Below are 21,689 nucleotides of genomic sequence, written 5' to 3' on the forward strand. Positions count from 1 at the left end.
TTTGCATCTAAAAATAATAATAGCGCGATGTTGACCGCAACGCGATCCGATTATTTATGCACGAATCAACGCCCCAATTGCTCGGAAGTGATCTGCTTTACATCAGCGGATCAGATTCTAATATTAACCATCAAACTTTTCCCTCGCGCACACGGTGCACATACAATGTCACTCCACTTCACCCGCTCGATAGCTTTCTGATGGCCGCCCGACATTGTCTGCAAACCATGGGCTCTGCTGCTGATCCGCCTACTTGAAACGACAAAGTCTCTCTCTTCGGTGTTGTCCGTTCGATTCGTTCTCTCTCAGTCGGCGTAAAAGTTCCAATCGTGCTAGAACCGCAATATGTTTCGAGAAATTTTCATCATCGCTGTGAGGAGAGGATACTCTTCCAAATATTTCTTTGCTTTGCAGCCTTTCATTCCTGCTCTTTTTTTTCTGAAATTCACGCAAGTAATGCAGAAATCGGAACTTCTGGCTCGCTACTCCCGATCGGAACTTTTCAGCAGACTCGGCGAAAGTTTGTCGATGATCCTAGAGCATCCTGCATCGATTCACGGATGCATCCTCGGCAGTCTGGATGCATCACTGTATTTTACTGCACGTATCTCGTACGATAGTCTTTTGATAGCGGGGCCTGCAGTCTATGGCCTTAATCGAGCAATTCCAAACGACTGACCTCAAACCCCCTCGCCTTCCCCTCGCCCTCTACCCTTTTTCTCTCTCCCCTCGACTGCGTTTATGCGACCAGCACATGTTGCGCTTTAGTCTGCAATTGGAAATTGAGATGCATCGCGCGACCTCGAGTCGAGTGCAATTCGGCTTCTCCGATGCCGGACGGATTCTCCACGTACGTAACTCGGAACTCCGGGAATTCGAGGATGTTAATAGCCGAGCGATAAACTACAGAAATTTTATTAACGGAGAACGTGGACGAAATCCGAGGGAAACAACTCGAGCATCGTGCAGTACGAGGATTCAAACCGGCTAGAAGTCCTGAGAACTCGAGACACCGAGAGCGAGTACAAGAATCCTCGCAATCTCTGATCTCGCGCAGGAATCTTTGATTCGACAGAGAATAGTACGCCTAGGCTTGAGTCACGAGAGATTTCCTCCTTATTTTCTTCATTGCTCTTGAATAGCATATTTTGTAATATGTATATAGCAAATCTTGTCACGCATAAAATCTGATATTCGCGAGCATTTAAAAATTATAATTTACATCTGAAAGTAAATATGCGACGAGAACAGTAATCTTATAATTTAGAAGATCATGTTTTCTTTTATTATATTATTTTTTAATTTAATTTAATTTTATTATTTTATTATGCAATGTTCATGTTCTCTCTATCAGCGTTTACCAGTTTATTGTTTTATCGGTCTGCCACTGTCGCACATATCTAAAAATCGCGCTTCTCTTGCGGCGCGAAAGTATCGCGCGAGTCGCCGGAGCGTACGCGCCGAAAAGGGAGCAGTGGGCCGAGATTTGTCGGCGAATTCGCAAGTCATGCGGCTTAATGCCTCGCAGAGATACATTCCAACGTCATCGCGCATCGACGGATAAAAACGACGGAAAAATTCACGAGTCTGACGTAATCCATTGTGCACGCTACCGTGTTCCAGAGGAACGGAACCAATTAGACGTCGCCGGCCGTAATGAGGAGTCCTCTGCCGCCCGCGAGAATTGCTCTTACGTGACCGCGTACGCGAATCGTCGCAGATTGTCAGAGGAAAATTGTCTCGACCTCAGGTGATGTCGTTGCGGAAGCAATATCAAAGCAATTCGAGTTCAGATATTCAAGCACTCGCTCGAAAAATAAAGTATGCTGTTAGAAGAGTTTCGAGAGAACCAGAAATATCGCAATTGAAAGTTTCTTTTTTTATTACCGATTATTTTAATTAGATTCATCAAGATACTTGCTTACTATAATATTATTACTACTGTACGAAATTATATTACTGTAATTACAATTATAGTTACTGCACTTACCACATACAATATGTAACATTTTACGTTTCACATGAGTAGCGCGATAAAATATCGCTTTGCAAAAATATTAAGTAATAAAAAGTAACATGCATGTGTCAGAAAATGTGCATGTTCCAGATTTATGGAACAAGATAGGTCGAATATATATATATATATATATATATATATATATATATATATATATAAAGATATCTATTGCGATGTTATCCATATTGAGATACGCTATCTTCTTTATAGTCTCTTACATCCTTTTAGATATATTATCCAACTTAATCAACTTGAGTGTCTTTATTTTAATAATTTCCAAACCCGGAAAGACGTTTCGTCTGCGAATATGTATCCGCGAGCCGAACGATAAAAGTCAGGACACAGATCGCATGATCTTGATCTCTTTTTCCTTTAAACGATAATTAAATTATCTATATTTATGTGTATCGGTACTCATCTTAATCTTATCCATATATAGATAGAGGGCGAGAGAGAGAAAGAGAGAGTGTATATCCTCCTTAATCTTATCCGTGCGTTTTAACAATACCGGCGTCTGCGATGATCTACGGTGGAGCCGTGAGGCGGAATTATTTTCGGGAAAGATCGAAGATCGCGCGGCGCTTTTTCATTTTTATCGCGACAAGGGGGAGGGTCTGCATTGCGACACTGTCTCCCCTGCTCTTTTTTCGGAGCTTGGCCGACATGGCCGTTTATCTGATTTCAGTGCGATGATCTATACGCCATAACTCCGGCTACCTTGCCTCCCCCGGGGGCTGATGTGCATATGGATCATCCGTTGGAGAGAGTGGGGCCGGGAGCAAGAGGTCGTGCGGATCGAAATCGAGCGATCTAGATCCTCGGGCGGTGTAAATCGCTGGCTGAGAAGCAATCGATCTTGTGTATGTGGGTGAAAAGAATATACATATAAATATATTCAAAACGATGCAACGAGACCCTTTTTTCGACAGAGTACATCGACTTTTGAAAAGCATGGAAATTTCCTTGAGGAAATATAATATTTTTGCATGTTGAAAGAAACTAAGAAATATGTAAAACGTCGAAAACATAATTATAATATATAATAAAATACATAATGTGCATTATAAATTTAATTCATTCTGCGCCGTAATTATATTGAATTTTGCACTGAACCGAGATTAAATTGAGATGTAAATTCAGCTGAATTAAAACATTAATTCTACTGAATTAAATGACTTTAGACGATGACTTGGACTTTTCTGTCAAAGTTCTTCCAGAAATATTATTTATCGAAATCTGATCAGTCATTGAGCTCGAAACTATGATAAAGCCATCACGTACGAAATGCTAAACCCACCCACGTAAGCTCCCCAAGGTACCCCGAATTGCCTCGAGGTTCTGCGATCGATATTAGAGAACCAGCCGTTAAATTCTCTCGTCGCACCGGCGCGCTCGCCGCGTTGGAATATCGGCAGCCTTGGCCGGCTCTGGCTCGTCAAGGATTTCGCATCCTGGACGTTGATGACGTCGCCCGTTGTCCAAGGGTCGGAAAACTCGGAAGTGAATTCCACGGTGGGGGAAAATGAGGCTTCGTGCCTAGCTGCACGTAATGCGCTCACAGCCGTGCTATATACAGGTCGCCTCTGAGAATCGCGTTGTATCTTCCAGCGTACCAATTGTACGACGAGGTCTCTCTTTTCCCAAGACATATCTTCGCGTAAACTTTGCATCTATCATACATCGCAACGATCATCGACATAACGGATGTGCCGCTCGTTCTCTGCAGCTTGACGGAAACCGTTGTTGCGTAATCAAGAAACTGAAAACTCCGATGCCGTGCTAATACAATTTTATTTTTTCTTCTCTTTCTCCTCGTTCTCTTTTTCCTCTTTCTTGCCAATCGACACTTTTTTTTCGACGCAATTTCTGCCGGTTGCTGGCGCGGCATTCATCGTCGAATGCGCATTTTGTTCTCTCGACGCTCGCGTTCGTTCGGTGACACTTTGTATAACTCGCCGTCGTACACGCTCGTACGTGCATCGTCGCTCGTACGCGGGCTCACCGTATCAGGTCGGTCGATTAAACTAAAATTAACTCGTCCAGCTCGCGCGAGCGAGTTCCCTCTTTCGGAGCACGTTCGAGCGTTGCGTGCACGTCGACATGTCCTTATGTCCTGAACACGCTGTTTGTCAGGATCTCAGTACCGCCCAGTGCGGTAATGCCATCGGACATGAAACAGAGCATTTGAGGTTTTAAAAATTATTTTGCTTCTTTCTAATAACACCGTTAATTTGAGGTTGTAGGTCCTCTGAATCTGTTACGTCACGTGTATGAACTGCACATTTTTTAATTGTAATAATTGTCAAGTCTTGATGGGATATTAACGTGATTTATGGGAAGATGTATCTGTTGTATTTATAGAAACAAGTTGCAAGTTGCATTAATAAGTATAATCATCATCTTATTAACCTTAGTATCTTCCTGTTAATAAATGCATAATTTTATATTCAGCTCGAGGCGTTCGTCTTTGCGAGCGAGTCTCCGTCGCGCCTGTTCGAGAATGCATTTTTATCGGAATGATTACTGACCTGAGATTAATGATCAGTCTGGACTTCATTTTTTTAGCCTTCGATATCTATCGATAAACGCGTATCTTTGCAGCCTCCTTGAGGCGCACTTCGCTGCTCTGTATTGCTCACGTGCCCATACTTGAGAGCGTACTTCTATTCCAAACGAGATCAACGATTACTCTCGACTTTGCACTTTCCTTTTCTAATGTCACAACGTGCCGTTTGCGAATGCACATCCCATTAGAATAATAACTTTTTTTTAGACTTCATTTTTATCGTTGATTCACGCGACTGCGTTTTTCCCTGCAAAATGCACAACTAACGATTGATCTTTTTTGCATTTTCTTATATAATACCTTACGTAACGCGATAAACTGGACGATGTTCTTCTCTCTCTCTCCCTCTCCGTCCTGAATACGTACAATGATGATGCTTAAATGTACGCATCACATAAAAATAAGCATGCTGAACATGCTGCACCGCGACTGTAGACGCTCGCCGACATATCACTCGTGCGGGATCATTTCGGCGAACCTTTCTCATGCCTGAATAATAAAGCCAAAATCCGGTTTAATTTTGGCGTCAAATTTTGCTTTATTTTCCTTCAGCAGAAACTAATCATTCATCAAGCAAGTAATCACCATCGGTGTCTATGATTAGACATTATTGTCTATGATAGACATTATCAATATAGATTACATTATTAATATAGACATTATCGGCATTATTGTCTCTATTACATGTTGTGGCGTTTTGATATTGAAAATCGACCCGAACTTTTTGACTGACCCAATAGTTTCCTGAATTTTTGAAATGAGGAATTATTTCTGTCGTGGCATTTCAAACGTGAGAGAAACATGAGAGACTTTTATCGATGATACGGCCCTCGCAACCCTCACGCAGTGAACACTCCTGGACATGGACTCCATTCGCCGCGCGTTCGAAATTTTAAATTTTCACGTGTGTTCCAAAGCCACGCCGTGCTCATTAACCCGTCGACCCGGCGCATATCAGCTTTATGCTTCGCATTATTCGCGCGTCGCGTGAGAAAGCGACTGAACTTCAATCGTCGCGCGCGCTGTCTCGTCTTGCCTCTGACCTTTCGTGGGTGCTTTAGTAGTCCGATACGGGAAAGCCGCACGACGGACTCGCAAGAAAGTCCGAGCGTGTCGATGGTGACACGGTTTACCGTGGTGCACATTGAATGTTCCTCAATGTACAAACGGCTCGAGACTGATCTACCTGCACGAAGCGCGTCGATGTGGATTTGAATGATATATTTAAATGTGCAGTAAAACGTCCACTTTAAGTCTCTCCATCGGAACTCGTGGTAGCAACTTTAACGTTGCAGCAGTACAATTTTAGTCGCTACGAGCAAGTTTCTTGAGTATATTTTCGGTCCATCGATCACCCCCGTTAACAGCAAGATCCGCAAGTGCACCTTGTTACACCGCGGAAAAATTAATAAATCCCGATCACTCTCCAACGAGAGGAGGACCCGATTATCGTTCTACCCGACCGCGTTCCATCGGCCGGTGCGTCCCACTTTGCGCTATAAATCTTTTATTTAGCCGTCGCCTATCGCGATGTCGCCTCGTTCGTATAACTTCAGGATTTTATTTAGCCGGTACGGTTCGTCGCCGGCTTGCTCTCCAGGCTGGAGCCCGAGGTCCGCATAAATCCAGAACTCGCGGTCAACTCTCGGGAAACCGTGTATTTAGCGTTAAACACACGTCAAGGAAACGTGAGATTTTCTCGTGAGTGAAAAACGTGGCAACGCGCGGGCGAGAAGCGTGCGTGGACGTGGGCACGATTTCCTTCGACGTAATTTCCGCGGTGCAATTAGCCTACGGCCGCATTTCGGGGAATGCCGGGATGCACGCGACGGAGCTGCATTGATTCGCAGATACAGCAGAGGCGGAGGCGCGCGCTCGGGGTGCAGAGGTCATGGGTAGCGGAGTGCACCGTCACGTTGCTATGGAAAATTCGGGACTCCCCGGGTAAGGGTCATGGCACAGAGTGAGAGGATGACCGGCCGCGATCGAAAGGCTTCTTCGGATAATCGTGGTTTATAGCCCCGTGCCTCATTATCTCGCCCGAGCGACTTGATGACTGAAAAAGCAGCATCAAGTTGACTCGAAGTTGCGAGCGGATAATAACTCGAAATCGAGCGAATTAAATTCTACATGCGGAGCGACATTGTACGGACAGTTTGATCGCAACTGAAAACCATCTTCATTTATTTCTGTAATTAATTAAATAACGATCGGTTTCAGTTTTGGCTACTTGATTAATCGTTGAGTAGCTTGGAAACGCGGCTGTTGCAGTTTGATATTTGATGATTATTATATTTCAACGTTTCCGTTAATTTTGACAAACTTAAAAGATTCAGATAAGGCTTGATCGTTTTCTCGCGAATAAACGAAACGGTAGCGAAAAATGTATCTAGCGGCGCCGCAAAATTGGTTACGCGCACGCGACTCTTTGGAAATCGCCACGGCCACTTGAAACTCGTAATCGGTGGCGATTACGTGCTTCATTATCGATATCCGATGTATCCGCGGTTCAACGAGTCACGTAACGTCGCGCCATTTTAACACAACGTGCTCGCGATTCCCCGCCCGGCTCGTCCCGCATGCGATTTTGCAAATTGCGACATAACGATCCGCCGAGCGCGACGTCTTCCTCGGTGCGGGTTGACGTTAATCCTCGCCAAGGAACCCGGCGATCGATTCGCCACGGAAGGTGCACGGCCGATGCAACATTCGCCTGATTTCAGATAAAAGAGATAACGCGGATTTCAGCGGACTTGCGATCGTCTCGACGTTGTCCGTTCTGTGACTAAACGAGGCAATCTTTGCGCCACGTAAAAGCCGTTTTAAGGTACCTCTATCTTTATGTTCGCTCGTTTGGTAAACGGTTGTTACGGTAATGGCGTGAATTACGCGAAGAGTAGACAAGTCTGTCAGTCCATGGTCGATTATTGAGTCAATCAAAAAGCTCGGTCGATTCTTGCGTCAAATTTTTACGTCGTAATTCAGTAGAAACAAAGTATTCATCAACCAAGTAATTATCATCGTTGTCTGTGATTGGACATTATCAATATTGTTGACTGTTACATGTATGCGGCATTTCGATATTGAAAATCGAATCGAACTTTTTGACTGACTCTTGACTTTTTGACCCAATACGTCTCCGGCATAGTTGAAATAAATTTCCATGTGTACTTCTGCAATTTATTATCTTTTACAATGATTGTTTCGGAGGAGGTGAAGACTTTTATTCTTTGATCTTTTTCATGTTCGCAAGGTGCTTGCATACTTTCTTTCTTTGTGCCAATTATGTCTCCGGTTTTGCTTAGGCGGGATGATTAATAAAGATATAGAAATGTGGGTTATAATAACAGTAGCTGAGTTTTGTAACGTAATGATAGACATTTCTCGGTACAGATAAATTAACGCCAAGCCAGCGCGAGCGAACGCGCGATTGCGTTTCACGCGCGGAGCGAAACTGCGGAGTTGCGTTCGCAGTTTATCGCCTCGTCTAAACTGCGAAGTTTTTATAAAACTTGCTCGCGCAGACCTGAATGGCAACGCGTTTAAACGGTAAGCAGCGACATATAAAATTCACGCGTCCTCCGTATTTTCTGCTAGGATTAATCTGATTTAATAAAATTAATTATCAGACTGCTCTAGCTTGCCGCCAACTCTTTGAGCAATCGCCGGCTGCTTTTCGTTCCTTTGGATCGTCTTTTCGATCCGTCATTGTTTCGCACCGTTCGTTACGCGTGCTACGCACGTTCATCAGATCGATGGAAGGCATGCAGAGCTGACGTTCCGATGAAAGATAATCGTGGTTCTGTGAACGGCTGGTGAAGCCGATGAGTGGTGCGACGCGTCGAAAGGAAATCCGATTTAAATGGCTACGCTAGAACCGATTAGGATTTAAATCCGGTTATTCATACCGTTGTGCTCATGTTCGTCCCTCGCATTTAGCGGCATCCCTCGCAGAGAGACAGACACAGCGTTTCCTTAATTAACAAACTAATTAATCACGAAAAGCCGTTCACGTGCATCGTCGTATAATTCCAACAAAGATATGTGATTCGCCTCGAATCGAAAAGGATGAAAGTTTCATCTCGCTCAGACTTACGGCACTCTTGTCAAAGAACTCGCTTGCCGAGAAGTCTTTTTTGCCGGAAAGTCTGCGGACGGAAGAAACGCGTGAATATCTCACATAATATTGCAGATGCGTTTAGAATATTCAGTAGCGCTCGCATTACGTGCGGCATATTGCAATGCGGCTTCCGTCGATCATTAAATGCAACAACGTGGCACTGACGCGCTCGGCCGCGCCTGTATAATACGGAATCGCACGGCTCGTTTTTGCTCCATTTTGTCCGTGCGCGATGTACTTTCGTACCGTACGCATGCATCACGTGCATCACACAACCTGGTGCAGATCGGATAAATTTCGTTCGCCGCAGAGCGAAGCGCTCGCAAACAAGCCCTCTCCCCTGTTTATCCCGGCCAGGACACGGAAGTATCTAACCCTTTGGGACCTTTGGGTATTTTTAGGCACGATAAATAAGCGCACGGGAGCAGAAGAGGAGTAATGTCCTTTTTTTTACGCGTGTCCCTCTCTTCCTTTTCTCTGTCAATGGCCGGGAGTGGACACCACCGGTTCGGTTCTCGATCTTGAGCAAAGCGGCGCAAGGCATAACTCCCAGCTAAGCGGAATTATTTATCGAAAGAGAATCGTCTATTGAGGAAATTATTTATTAAAGGAATTTTACGATTGGAATAGAATTTTAGATTCGTGATTCACGTTTATGACCCGTTCATGTTCACTTATGATATATATTTATAAGGTTTCTCGCTCTTTCAACGATAAAGGGACATTTTTGTTGTAAACGTTCGCTGATTCCTCCGGCGTGAAATCCGCTCGAGCCGTTTCTAAGCCGGTGTCTCACCTTTTTTTGCTCCGGGTTAAAATTCGCCGAGTGCAATGTACGGAGTGCAATTAAGAGCGGAGTGCAACGCGCTCCGGCGGATCGATCGGCCGATCCTGGATTATGCGAACACGCGATCGATGGCCCGCACGCCGCTCGGGAATTCGCATCACGATCGGCGGAATCTGCGATCGCCTGCGAATCGGCGCCGTTTTAAAATCGCGGGTAAACAACCGCCGTTGGCATCCGGGGCCTCCAGTTTTTGTCGCGTGTTATTTCAGCTGTCGGCTCAGGACTGTGCATAATTGAGCATTATCCAGTGCGATTCGCGAGTGCGCCTTGTTTTCGGCATAATATCTCCAACGTCGTACGGAATCGCGATCTTGCGATCCGTGTACGCGATGAGAATGGGCAGAAGGACGTGCATAACGCAAGCATAATGATCGTTAACACCAAGAGGGATGATGAAGGAGATTACGTCTGCCTTTGTTCCACTCTTTCATTGAATTTGCGGTCAATGAATCGCGATAAGCATAACGCGGCAGTAAAATCCTTGAAAACTCCGCGTCTCGACCGTTCGATTCTTTAGTAGTGGTCATTAGGATTTTTTCAGGCGGTGTGCGAATTAAATTATAAGAGACCGAGCGATCTCTGAAAATAGAAATGCGAACAACGCCACGCGATCGTGTTCAAGCGCGTGTCCCCGTCGAGTGGGCGCGTCGCTGAGAGAGAAGAGCGCTCTCTCGCACAATCACGACGATCGATCCGCCGAATTTCAATAAAGGGCACCGGGTCTTCGCTGGGCGAAGGGACGCCCATGCGGCGTGGGCGGCCCTGTGACCTTGAACAGGACGTGCCTGTCGCGATGCGCACGCGCGCTCGCCCGCAGGGTTCGATCATCCTTCGTCGCCGGGGACCCTTCGCCACACCGGCTGGCTTGGAAAGTCGCTTTTCACTTTCACGTCCCTTTCCCTGTCCCTTTCGCGTCCGCTTCGTTCGTTCGTTCGTTCGTTCGCTCGCTCGCTCGTTCGCTCGCACAACTCGTCCCACGCAGCGCGTATTTTACGATAAGAGCGAGAGTCAGGTCCGCACGTAAAAGGATCTCGATCAGGCTCTCTGAGGGACGCGATTGAGATGCTCAGTCTGGAAAGAGGGAAAAAACCGAAAAAAAAGATACACGCGCCTCGCCGTGCAAACGCGATCGCGGACGATAGGCATCGACATTAACGCTCGATCGAGTATACAGGCCTGATCAAAGGGTCCCCTCGTGTATCCCTTCCTTTGAGGGCAGCCTCGAAATTCGGGCTTAAATTGCCTCGTTAGCCGGTCCTCGCCTGCTTCCGCCCAGCTGGCCGGAAAATCGAGGCGTTTTCGGATCGCTAGGAAATGTTTGTCGGATACTCGTTTAACGTGACATAATTTTACATTGCTTATTTTTATGTTTTATACATGTGCCGCTATAGTTTATTTTATCATGAAGTGTTTTCTCATCTATAAAAAGAACTGCTAAATTATTATATAAGGGATGATGAGGTATCTCTAAATCAAGTTAATTAGTCAAAACCGATGAATGAGACTGTCCCTTTGCGCGATCAGAAGATTAAAGAGAGATCAGATGTTTCAGAAAACACAAACATTGTCAAGGCTTTCTGGTTTCTTTCTTTGTAATTAAAGCACTATCCTCTTTTATAGCATCGGAGGCCTTGGATGATTTTGATCTTGACGTCAATTTATATGCTGATTTTTAATACATCTTTATTAAGAGGTATCATAAAACTTGTATTTTTGAGTAATTAAAAATTGTATTTCAACAAATGCAATTTTGTTCGACACGAATGAGTTTCACGATAAGAATCGAATACCTCGAACCGAGAGAGCCGTGAATCGATTTGGTCTTGACGCGTGTAATATAGTTAACGTATAGTTTCCTCGTTACGTATCGTACGTTGTCTATTTAATAGCGATCTTTATACGCGAACGAGTACAGACCCGGCAGATGCTCTCGACGAGTGTTCGGTCCTTTATCGCAGCTGGTCTTAGATAAGAGTGAGTCCCAGTTGACAGACTGATTGCGATTCGATGGTAATTCCTCATTAATCACCCGGATCGTATTATACGTTAGGCAACCGATCGAGGAAGCGTCAACGTTCGTGTGCCAGATAAAGGCGGACAATACACGTTCTCTCTAAAGGCACCCTTGTAGTTTCTGCAAAATTATGATGTCGACATGTATTGTGCGTATCTTGACAATAAATGTCACAAGGCAGCTCCATAATTTTTGTATATCAATCTCATAAATTGATATTATGAATCTCTAGGTGCGATACTGTAAATGCAATTTGGAAAAAGGTTGTTAATTAATAGCGACGAAATTTATGCGATATTTCATGAATGTATTACTTTTTGTACATGTATATACCTGATAATATCGAAACTTGAGAATGTTTTATTCATATAGTAGAAATGTCTGTGAGTTTCCGAGCAGAATTTGTCCGCTTTTGTTTCTGTGATTTATTTATTTAATGACGCATGGATTTGATTGAACATTATCAACCTCCGCCAGCCGTGCGTGCCACGTTAACTATAAAATTCATGTCAACGCTCGCTCTCGTTGCCCGATCAATATCCGTTGTGAAGCAGTTTTCTCGCGCGTGCCCGCCGTTGTTTCGTTAAACAAATAATTCGCGAAAAAAATCAAGCACGACGAACAGTTCTCGACGTCGAAGCTACGCATGAAACCATCGATTGCGAAGAAGATAAAATCGATCTGATTATCGCGCACAGCCGAAGAATTAATTTCTAATTTCGGGGATAGATACGCCGGCCTTCGTCAGAAGATCAATAAGGAAATATCAAGAAGAACAACGTACTCTAAGCCGGAACCGAGTCCTTAAATGTGAACATGAAAAGCAGAAGTCTCGGATTATGCAATTCGCAAAAGAAGTTCCACAATTGGATTTACAGAGAAGAATGTAACAGCTATTCAAAGAATCTGAAAACAGCGCTAATTTTTTTGCTTTGTTTTAATACAAATTTCACGTCGAAAATTTAGCTATCGTTCTCGTAGAACTCGAACATGCTATAGCATGTTCATGTTTGTCTCTATAGAGACAAAGGAATACTCAGCTGATTCCCTTCGCAGCCGGCTGAGCGCTCAATTCGGCACAAGATGAATTCGAACCCGAGGCTCCTCCGAGCTTATCCGGAACGTATCCCGGGTTCCTATTGCTTCCGGAGGAGTGAGTCGCGGAAACAAAGAGCCTCGGAGCGTGTTGGCGAACTCACAGCGGAGTTCCGTTTAAAGCACGATCGTGCACGCATCCCAAGCACAGCGCGTGCTCGCGCAGCATCAGCGAGCATCTCATTTCCAGCATTCCAGAGTCGATTCCAGTGACTGTCTCCTCTGGTATAATCCGGCACGATAATCGAACAGCGAAGACGATCGTCGAAGGAACCGCTGGTCTGAAAAGCTGCCACGTTTACAGAGTCCCCCACCCTCACGAGATCATTTAATCAGACGCGATCAATGAATCGACGTGGAATGCTCGGTGTCTCGGAGAACTATAACGAGCGAGCTCCATCAAGCAAATTGCCTTCGTCCCTATCTCATTTTCATTATCCCATGGATCAATCCACCGATTTCTCATCTCCCGGTCATCTAATCGGACGCAATCACGGAGTAACAAGGAACTGTCGGTGAACCAAGAGCCGCTTCGAACACGCTCCTTTCATCCACGTAATCTTCATCATCACGGAAGTCACTCCAACATTCGACTCCCATCGGGATCCCTTAAAAAGTCACGAATGACCCGGACATGACAAAGGACATTCGAGGAGCTCCCGAAAGTCGTAGTCCAGTAGACCGGAAGTGGAGCCGAGGAGATTCCGGAGAAGGGTTGTGCCGCGGGGTCGTCGGTCGATTCTAGGCACGTCGGTCGTCTAGGAATGTTCGACGGGAAATTTCCATCCCGGTGGTTCGATCGGGCCGAAACGTGTACGGCTCGGGGCCCCGGCGTCGTTCCGGCACGAGTCTGCCCGGCGTAAAGGCCACGGGAGGAGCCGACGAGTGTCGGAGACGGCCGAGGCATCGTTGCGCCGAGCCGCGAGCTACCCTCGGCAGCAGCTCGCGGCTGGCTATGGCTATTGACCGAGCTTGGCGGACCGGCCGGTCAGCTGTGCGCCTCGCCGGCGGTGTGGTATTCTGCTGCGCGGCTAGGAAGGAGCCGTCCACGTAGACGAGGCGGTGTCGTCCAGGCCGGCGAGGATCAGCCGGGCACGGCACAAAGACGACGGAGCATCCCGGAGGAGAGGACGAGCGAACGTGCGCGCGTTTTCACCGTCCACTGCCGGATCGAAGGAGAGCGGCGAGTGATCCTGCAGAAGAGGAGAATCCAGTAGCGACCGGTGGCGTTTGCGGGGACTGTGGACGATCGGTCGTCGACAACGGGCTGCCCTGGGCACGGAATATATTCCCGCGAGTGGAATTGGGGAGATGGATAGGTAGAGAGAGAGAGAGCAGAGAGAGGAGAGAGAAGAGAGACGGATTGAGTGGAATACTGCTCCCTGGTCCCGTCATCGTTCGTTGGTGGATCGGTCCGGGTGAAAGCCCAAAAGCGTGCGATCCGCTCGCTACACGCGCCGTGAAAGATAAAGACGGTCGGAGTAGGAGTGTGTGCCAGACGGAGTGGGAGTCAAAGTGAGCTAGAGAAAAAGAGAGAGAAAGAGCGAGAGAGAGAGGTTCGGGAGAGAAAAGAGAGAAATAGAGAGGAGGAGGCAGGGACTTGTGGCCACGGGCAACATTTAGAGACCCGACCGGCTGTGCATGGCCAGCGCGGAGACGATCGCGCGAGAGAGAACCAACCAGAGAGCGACAACGGGAGATCTAGAGAAGGACGACGAGAGAAGATCGGTGCAAAAGACGGCAGAGAGAGAGAGAGAGAACGATTGAGTGTGGGAGAGAGAGTGAAACAAAGAGAGAGAGGGCACACATAGGCAGATAGATAGGTGTCGTATACGTACATGTGGGGAGAGTGACGTGTGTGCCGTCGCAACGTGTGGAGGTGTGTGCGCGTGGTGCAGCACACAAGCAGCCGCCTGTGCAAAAAGTGCAGTGTGCCCAGCGGACTTTTCCACAGCGGAGGAGAGCTGCGTGCGTACGCGCGTACGTCCGTGCGTGCGTGCGTGCGTCCGTTCCGTCCATCCGACCGACCGTCCGTCCGTCTGTCCATCCGTCCGTACGTACGTACGGGACGACCGATCGTCCGTCCGATCGACCGACCGACCGACCGACCGATCGACCGTGGGTGTATGCGTGCCCCTCTGTTTGCGTGCGACAGTGCGTGCGCCGCCTTCGCCGGCGAGATTTCGGCTGAGTATCTGTGCGGTCGCGGAACCGAGGACGACACGCCGGAGACCGAGCCCGATCGACCGATCGGCTCGCTCCCTCTCTCTCCTCCTGAGATCCTTCATTGCGTTGACTCTGGGTTCTACGGGTGGAAAAACGGATAAAAGCAGCCGGCGCGCACCACTACCGGAGGGTAGCCGAGTTGGTTTCTCAGAGTGCGCGAATCTGTCTCTCTTTCTTTCTTTCTCTCTTTCAAGTGCGAAGAAAAGAAGAGAGATAGATAGATAAAAAGGAAAAAGGAGAAAGAGAGTGTAATCATCCTCCAAAAAGGGAGTCGTGGACGCCGCGGCGCCGACGTCGACAAGAGAACATACCTACCTACGTGGACGGCTTTACCGGGTTGGAAGCGGCCGCGACTCGTCGGCAGAGCGAAGAGGAGGTAATAGAATCGTCCGTCACTGAGGTCTACCTTGCCGGCCGAGAGAGAGAGGGAATCAGGCGGAAGGAGAGAGATAGAGGAAACGAGCGAGAAAGAAAGAGAGAGAGAGAGGGCAAGTGAGCGAGCAAGCCTGGTACAACACGGGCTCCGACTTGGTTGGTCGTCGTCGCTGACTCGCGGTCGGTAAAGCGTCGAGACGACGACGGCGGTGATCCAGCGAGAGACACGGGTGTCCCCGAACGAGTTGGCGGCGGCTGGCAGTCGCGGCCTTCTGGTGGACGTGATAAGGACGAGCAGCGGCGCGATCCGTCTGGCGAACGAGAAGTGGTCGGTCGCGCGAGACGAGAGAAGCTGCAAGAGGAAGAAGAGAAAGAGAGAAGAACCGATCAGCGAAAGCCGGCGAGGAGCATACGTCAGGATCTCGAACGTTGGGCCGCGTTTGATACTATGCTGCCGTGATCGTGTCAGTGTCTAAAGGATCGGGAGAAATTCGGGAGACTGGGAGAACGACAAATGAAGGAAAGGAAATCCACGAAGACAGCCACGGAGGGATACATTCACGATCGAGCGAGTCCTTGATCGACGATCCGGAGTAACGCGAGCTTAATCACGGCCGATGGCGCGCAGGGGACAGGAAGGAACCAAAAGGAAGAAAGGAAGCAGCGAAGTGTGTCCTTGATGGGCCATCCGGTGCTACATGATCGCGACCGACATTGGCTCGACTCCGACACATCGGGGGAGATTAGAGGCGACCCACGTTTTCAGCTCGCTCCATTCGGCGGACGAGGCGACGAGGCAACGAAGGAACGAAAGAGAGCGGCGGAGAGAGAGGAAGAGGATCTACTGATCTGCGCGAACCCAGGCAGATAAGCGGTTCTCGTCTCGAGTTGACGAGGCTGTCGCGGACTCGACACGGACATACGGGAGCCGGTTGTTTCGACGCTATTAGTGCTCGATGATGACTTCAATTATCCGCGAGTGATTTCATCGCACGTTCGCGCGATTCTCTCCGATCCGGTCGTTATGATACCAACCGTGTTGGTGTGTGCTGGTGCCGCCGGTCTCTTTTAGCGGAAACGAGACTGCCGACTTCCACGTATACGCTACAGGAACACCCGGCAGATCGGTCGAATTCCCGAAGCGAGAAACTGGAACAGCGAGTGATCAACGTGACGTCCTGGGAAATCGGCTCAGGGATACATGATCGAGCGAGCTGTGTAGGTCCATCCGGAGCTTCTGGAAGTCTAATCCATTATTATTAATTGCTGCGGCGGGTAATCCCGGCGACGTCCTCGGCGACGGGGATTAATTCGTCCTGAACGACTCCCCGAGAAATCCCGGACGTTTGGCCATTCCCGCGGCTGCACCCGGGATTACGCTTCCCGATCGTGCTCGATAAGCCACGCGGATCTTCCGCTACGAGCGCGTTCGCTCGCTCGTTCGCGCGCGCGAGGGCTACGCTAGAAAATCGCTCGGTGTCGTTGCTTGACGAAAACCGGTTTCGTTCGGCTCGGCGAATCTCGGCGCTTATACAAAGGTCGTGTGTGAGAGCGCGCCGCGCGCGCGACTGCGAGAGAGTGGTAGGAGTGAGATTTATGGAAAACGAATTTACACGAGGTCACACCCACGGGAGCGGCTGTCTGTCTCTCTCCCATTTTCTGTCCCCTCGTCTTTCTCTCTCCCATCCGTTTCGTCACAGCTCACATTCTCTCTTCCTCCCGCCCTGTTTGTCCATCAGCCCATCCGCATGTTCCCTCTGTTAATAATGACTGCGAAGCCGGCACGATAACGGGGCGAGAATCGCCCGATCACGTTGGGATTCACGAAGGCTCGAGATCACGATCACGGGAGAGCGCGCGGATGTCAACTCCGATATCGAGCAGTCGAATAAATATAATGGCCCACTTGCGACGACCTTGAGGAACCTCGCCGGACACATCATCCGCGCGCCAGTCGCCGCGCGGATGATCAAACCGAACGGAAACAGCGGTTTCGTCGAGTGTCACTGACAACCACCAGGAAGATTCTCCTCAGGAGGACTCATCATGCAAGCGATCTCGATTGCGCGATTGCCCGTGACGTTTGAGTGCCGTGAAGGACCGTGCGCATAACTACTGCGAGGGTAGAAGGTCTCGAGGACTTTGAAGGATGTCGGGGGACCTGGGTGGGTCACGGGGGGAGCAAGACTCGTCGCCCGAGTCGGGCAGCAACACGTCAGCCTTAAGAACGTCAGCGTCGTCAAAGAAAACTTAGCCGTCACGCGGGCGCCTTTTAACTTGATGAACCGCCGCGATGAAACGTGCGACGAGCGCATCCGTTGCGGCCGCCACGGCCGCCGCGACGCAGGTGCACCACCAAGCCAGGATCCAGGAGTTGTTCGCTTCTGGCCCGACGGCGGCGATGATGACGACGGCGGCGGCGATGATGACGACGGCGACGACGACAACGACGGCGACACCGACGATTGTGAGTGCGACAACGGTGAACGGCAGCGGATGCTGCGCCGACGAGCAAATCACGACGATAACGTCCCCCTGGCTGGAGCCGAAGGGCTCGCCAAAGATGGCCAGTCCCGGAGCGAGCGATAACGGTGAGGTCCACAACAAGGTGAAGTCCACGGCGATGTCGCGATTACTGGCCGTCGATTCCGACAATTACATGCTGCGCAAGGGCACTGCCACGACGGGAACAACGACGGCACCGTCGTCCACGATCACTTCGTCATCGTCGTCGTTGTCGTCGTCGTCGTCGTCATTGACCAGCACGTCGGGCGTACAGCTGCAGCGGCAGATGCAAAGCCTCACCATCGGATCCACCACTGGCACGTCGCCGGCCATCCTCGCGACGTACGGCAACGGCGGCGACCACGTCGTCGGTCAGCTGTACGATGTCGCACGGGCGACGTCCAGATCGGCGGCGACATACGTGTCGCCCAGGTGGTATGCCGCCGGTAATAATAATAACCAGACGAGGCAGCATTGGGAGGGAGTAGCGGTAGCGACGGCAGCGACGACAGCAGCGACAGCGACGTATCAGGATGAACAGTCGTTGCAGCAGCAACAGCAACAGCAGTTGCAGCTGCAACCGCGCGCAGTAACGACGACGACGACGACGACGTGCGGCGACGCGACGACGCCAGCGGCGTCAGCGGCGTCAGCGAACGGCGTCGAGAGCGAGCTTGGGTTTATCACGTGCGCGCGAGTGGTGTCCTTTCATCGTTACCTGTGTTGGTGCGGCGCGCAGCAGCAGCAGTCTGCCGTGGCGGAGGGCGTCGACGCGAACTCGATCGGTCGCGCGAAAGGCGGCAGGGGTGCAACCACCCTCGAGGGGTTGGCTGTGAGACGGGGTACGGCGCGCAATGATAATAGTAGTTTGTGTTGCTGCATGTGCGGTTCTCTATGCCCCGCAGAGTGCCATGCGTGCTTCCACATTGTGTGCTCGGACTACAGCGGCCAGCACCTGTGCCAATGGACTGCCAAGGGTCACGCGTTACCGAACCAGGTTCACAACGAGAACAAGGTCAGTAAAGTTGTACTTTCTTACGTAGGGATCAACGCACCTTGCGTCCAAATTCCTTATGTTGTAATAGATTGGTGCGAGGGATCTATCGGCTAAGTTGCGCATTGGATAAAGTTTGAAATTTTCTTCTAGCATTGAAAAGGGAAGTTTTAAAAAAATTGTAAATTTCTAGGTAAAGAATTGCTGATATCGAATACATTGAAATTGCTGATGACAAATATGATTCGATTTTAATTTAATTCTCGATTCGATTAATGCGACGAATCAATTTTTACATCAATTTACTGTTTCACTCATGCTTGAATCGAGTCTGTTTCCGAGATCTCCAATCTGTTCTATCAATAAAACTTTATTGCGATACGCTAGTGATTCGAGTCGTTACACGTAACAACATTTTAAGGAGTCAACTGTCCCGATTTCAAATAGTCTATATAGATCCATTCAGGTGTAAAATTTCTACCAGTCTGCCACGAAAATCTATTCCGTGGCGTGTACCTAGCTGCGGATTTTACATAAACCTGCATTTTACATAAAGCGTTTCGTTATCAGGGCGAGACCTGGTGGCGTAACAACCTAAATTCAACGACCTCTTGGCAAGAAATTGAAAAGGAAACAAGAGTAAGGGATGCGAGTGCCATTTCATTTTTGTAAAAGTCGAGAGAATAGGAATACTGGAATATAAAACTAAACGCTCGCCATTAGCATATGACAAGAGAAAAAGAATTTGATGAAATTTCAAGTTAACAATATTATAAGAATATGATATGAAAGGTATTAGTATTTAGTATTCTCATGATTTCCTGTGCATGTGAAATTGTTAATTACACATAATTAAAATACAGTAATACAGGTTCAATAGATTGTTTTTTATGTGAAACACGTTACGTAAATAATATTCAGTCTTGTTACTTTGCCAATCGAATAAAACTCATAAGTGAAAGTTGTCATGAAATCAATCGTCCTAACATGTGGGAAGCAATAAGCCGTATTTTAAATCTTTTAATGATCGCAATTTAAGAAAGCCGCAAGATAACCTTTCACAGCGATACAGAACAGTATCGCCACATAGTTCTCAGATGACTGAACAGATTAAGTGGACTAAGTCTGGCGCTTTTACGTCTAATTGCAACGCAAGTCATTACAGCAGACGGTGTTGGGACAGGAAACATTATCCGCGCGCCTCCTTCGATTCTTATCCGTGTCATCCGAATCTAGATACGACTATTATGGCGACATTTCCTTCTTACTTGAGTCGGACTTACTGCAAAAACAGCATCTTTCATTATATTGGGTCATTAAGTATGAAACTTTACAAATAGAACATAAACTTTTGCATTTTTTGGCACATGGATATGATTTATTTTCAATCGAAGTATGCGCCTATGTTATCTACACACTTCTGCCATTTTAGTGGTAGTTGGTCTATGCCTCTACTATAGAAGCCAGGAGTACGGGAATCGATGAAGTCGCGGAAGGCTGTTCCGACTGCCTGTTGAGAATTGAAGAATTTTCCCACCAAGAAGTTGTCCAAATTCCGGAAGAAGTGATAGTCGGTAGGTGATAGATCTGGTGAATATGGTGGATGACGGAGAGTTTCCAATTCCAACTCCTGTAGCTTTGCCACGGTCAGTCGTGCAGTGTGCGGTCGAGCATTATCATACAACAGGATTGGCATTGACCGATTGACCAATTTCGGTTGTTTAATAGCAAGTTGTTGCATCATTTCGTCCAGTTGCTTGCAATATACTTCAGCCGTTATCGATGTACCAGATTTCATAAAGTTGTAGTAGATAACATCTGACCTGGACCACCAAACAGTCACCATAAGCTTCTTCTGTGTAATGTTGGGTTTCGCGTGATGTCTCGGTGGTTCATCAGCGTTCAACCACTGATGTGAGCGTTTACGATTGTCGTAGAGTATCCACTTTTCATCGCAGGTCACAATTCGATTAAAAAAAGAACCATTTTTGTGACGGGAAAGCAAAGAAAGGGAAGCCTCTAGACGTTGCGCCTGCTGCGCATCGGTCAATTCGTGCGGGACCCATTTGTCCAACTTCTTTATCTTACCAATTGCAGCTAAATGAACCAATATGGTGAGTATGGAAACATTGAATATCGATGCCAATTCACGTGTACTTTGAGAAGAATCGGACTCTACTACGGCTCTCAAGTGATCATTATCCACCTTCGTCTTTGGTCTTCTACGTGGCTCATTAGCGAGGCTGAAATCTCCATCTCTGAAGTTTTTGAACCAATTGCCCACCGTTGCTTTAGTTGAACCTTCACTAAATACAGCGTTGATATTACGAGCTGTCTCCGACACTGTGGTTCCACGGCGGAACTCATATTCATAAATCACACGAATTTTGGACTTTTCCATAGTTCTATAAAAAAGAATCCACCAATAAAACTAATGAAGATATTTGAACAAACAAATATGACATTTGAAGAGCGAACATACATCTATCACACTAACCTAACCTGATACTGACGTCTGGCGCCAAATTTGAGATAACAAATGTTAAAGATGGCGCTTTTACATTTGTAAAGTTTCATACTTAATGACCCAATATTACAAAATTCATTTACTCCTCGCACATCAAAAACTCTGAAAACGTCATTGCTCGTATCTCAGCCTATCTCTCAGCAGAATGTCTATCACACACGATGGCTCTCGCGAAATAACTTCTGCACAGCGATCATCCACATGATCTTCAAGAATCCTCGTAAAAATCGCGAGAATTCGATGCAGACAATGATCGCTGTTTCAGGGTCCATCCGCGTACGGTGACGGAAAACGATTTCGACGCAGATTAATCGGACGCATCTCCGATCGAACGGACGAAGGCGCGAGTATGCACGCGCGCTGTCGGCGCGGATTATTCGGTGCGGGCGAGGACGACGGGCGA

At 47.9% G+C, this 21,689-nt stretch overlaps 1 protein-coding gene across 7 annotated transcripts in view; it reads left to right on the plus strand.

Annotated features, from left to right (window-relative positions):
* The window catches only part of LOC105284404 (phosphatidylinositol 3-kinase regulatory subunit alpha), a 55,349-nt gene that overhangs the window by 10,770 nt on the left and 22,890 nt on the right, over positions 1 to 21,689 (plus strand). For 6 of the 7 annotated variants that reach the window (XM_026968118.1, XM_026968114.1, XM_026968113.1 and 3 more), the window contains exon 6: positions 18,671 to 18,780. In XM_026968118.1, the coding sequence (XP_026823919.1) occupies positions 18,671 to 18,780 (110 nt within the window). Of the gene's footprint in view, positions 1 to 11,662; positions 18,781 to 21,689 lie in introns of those variants that run through there. The other variant, XM_026968112.1, reaches the window with a different exon arrangement.

The sequence above is a fragment of the Ooceraea biroi genome, chromosome 3, assembly GCF_003672135.1.
Source record: "Ooceraea biroi isolate clonal line C1 chromosome 3, Obir_v5.4, whole genome shotgun sequence".
Classification (NCBI taxonomy): Eukaryota; Metazoa; Arthropoda; class Insecta; order Hymenoptera; family Formicidae; genus Ooceraea; species Ooceraea biroi.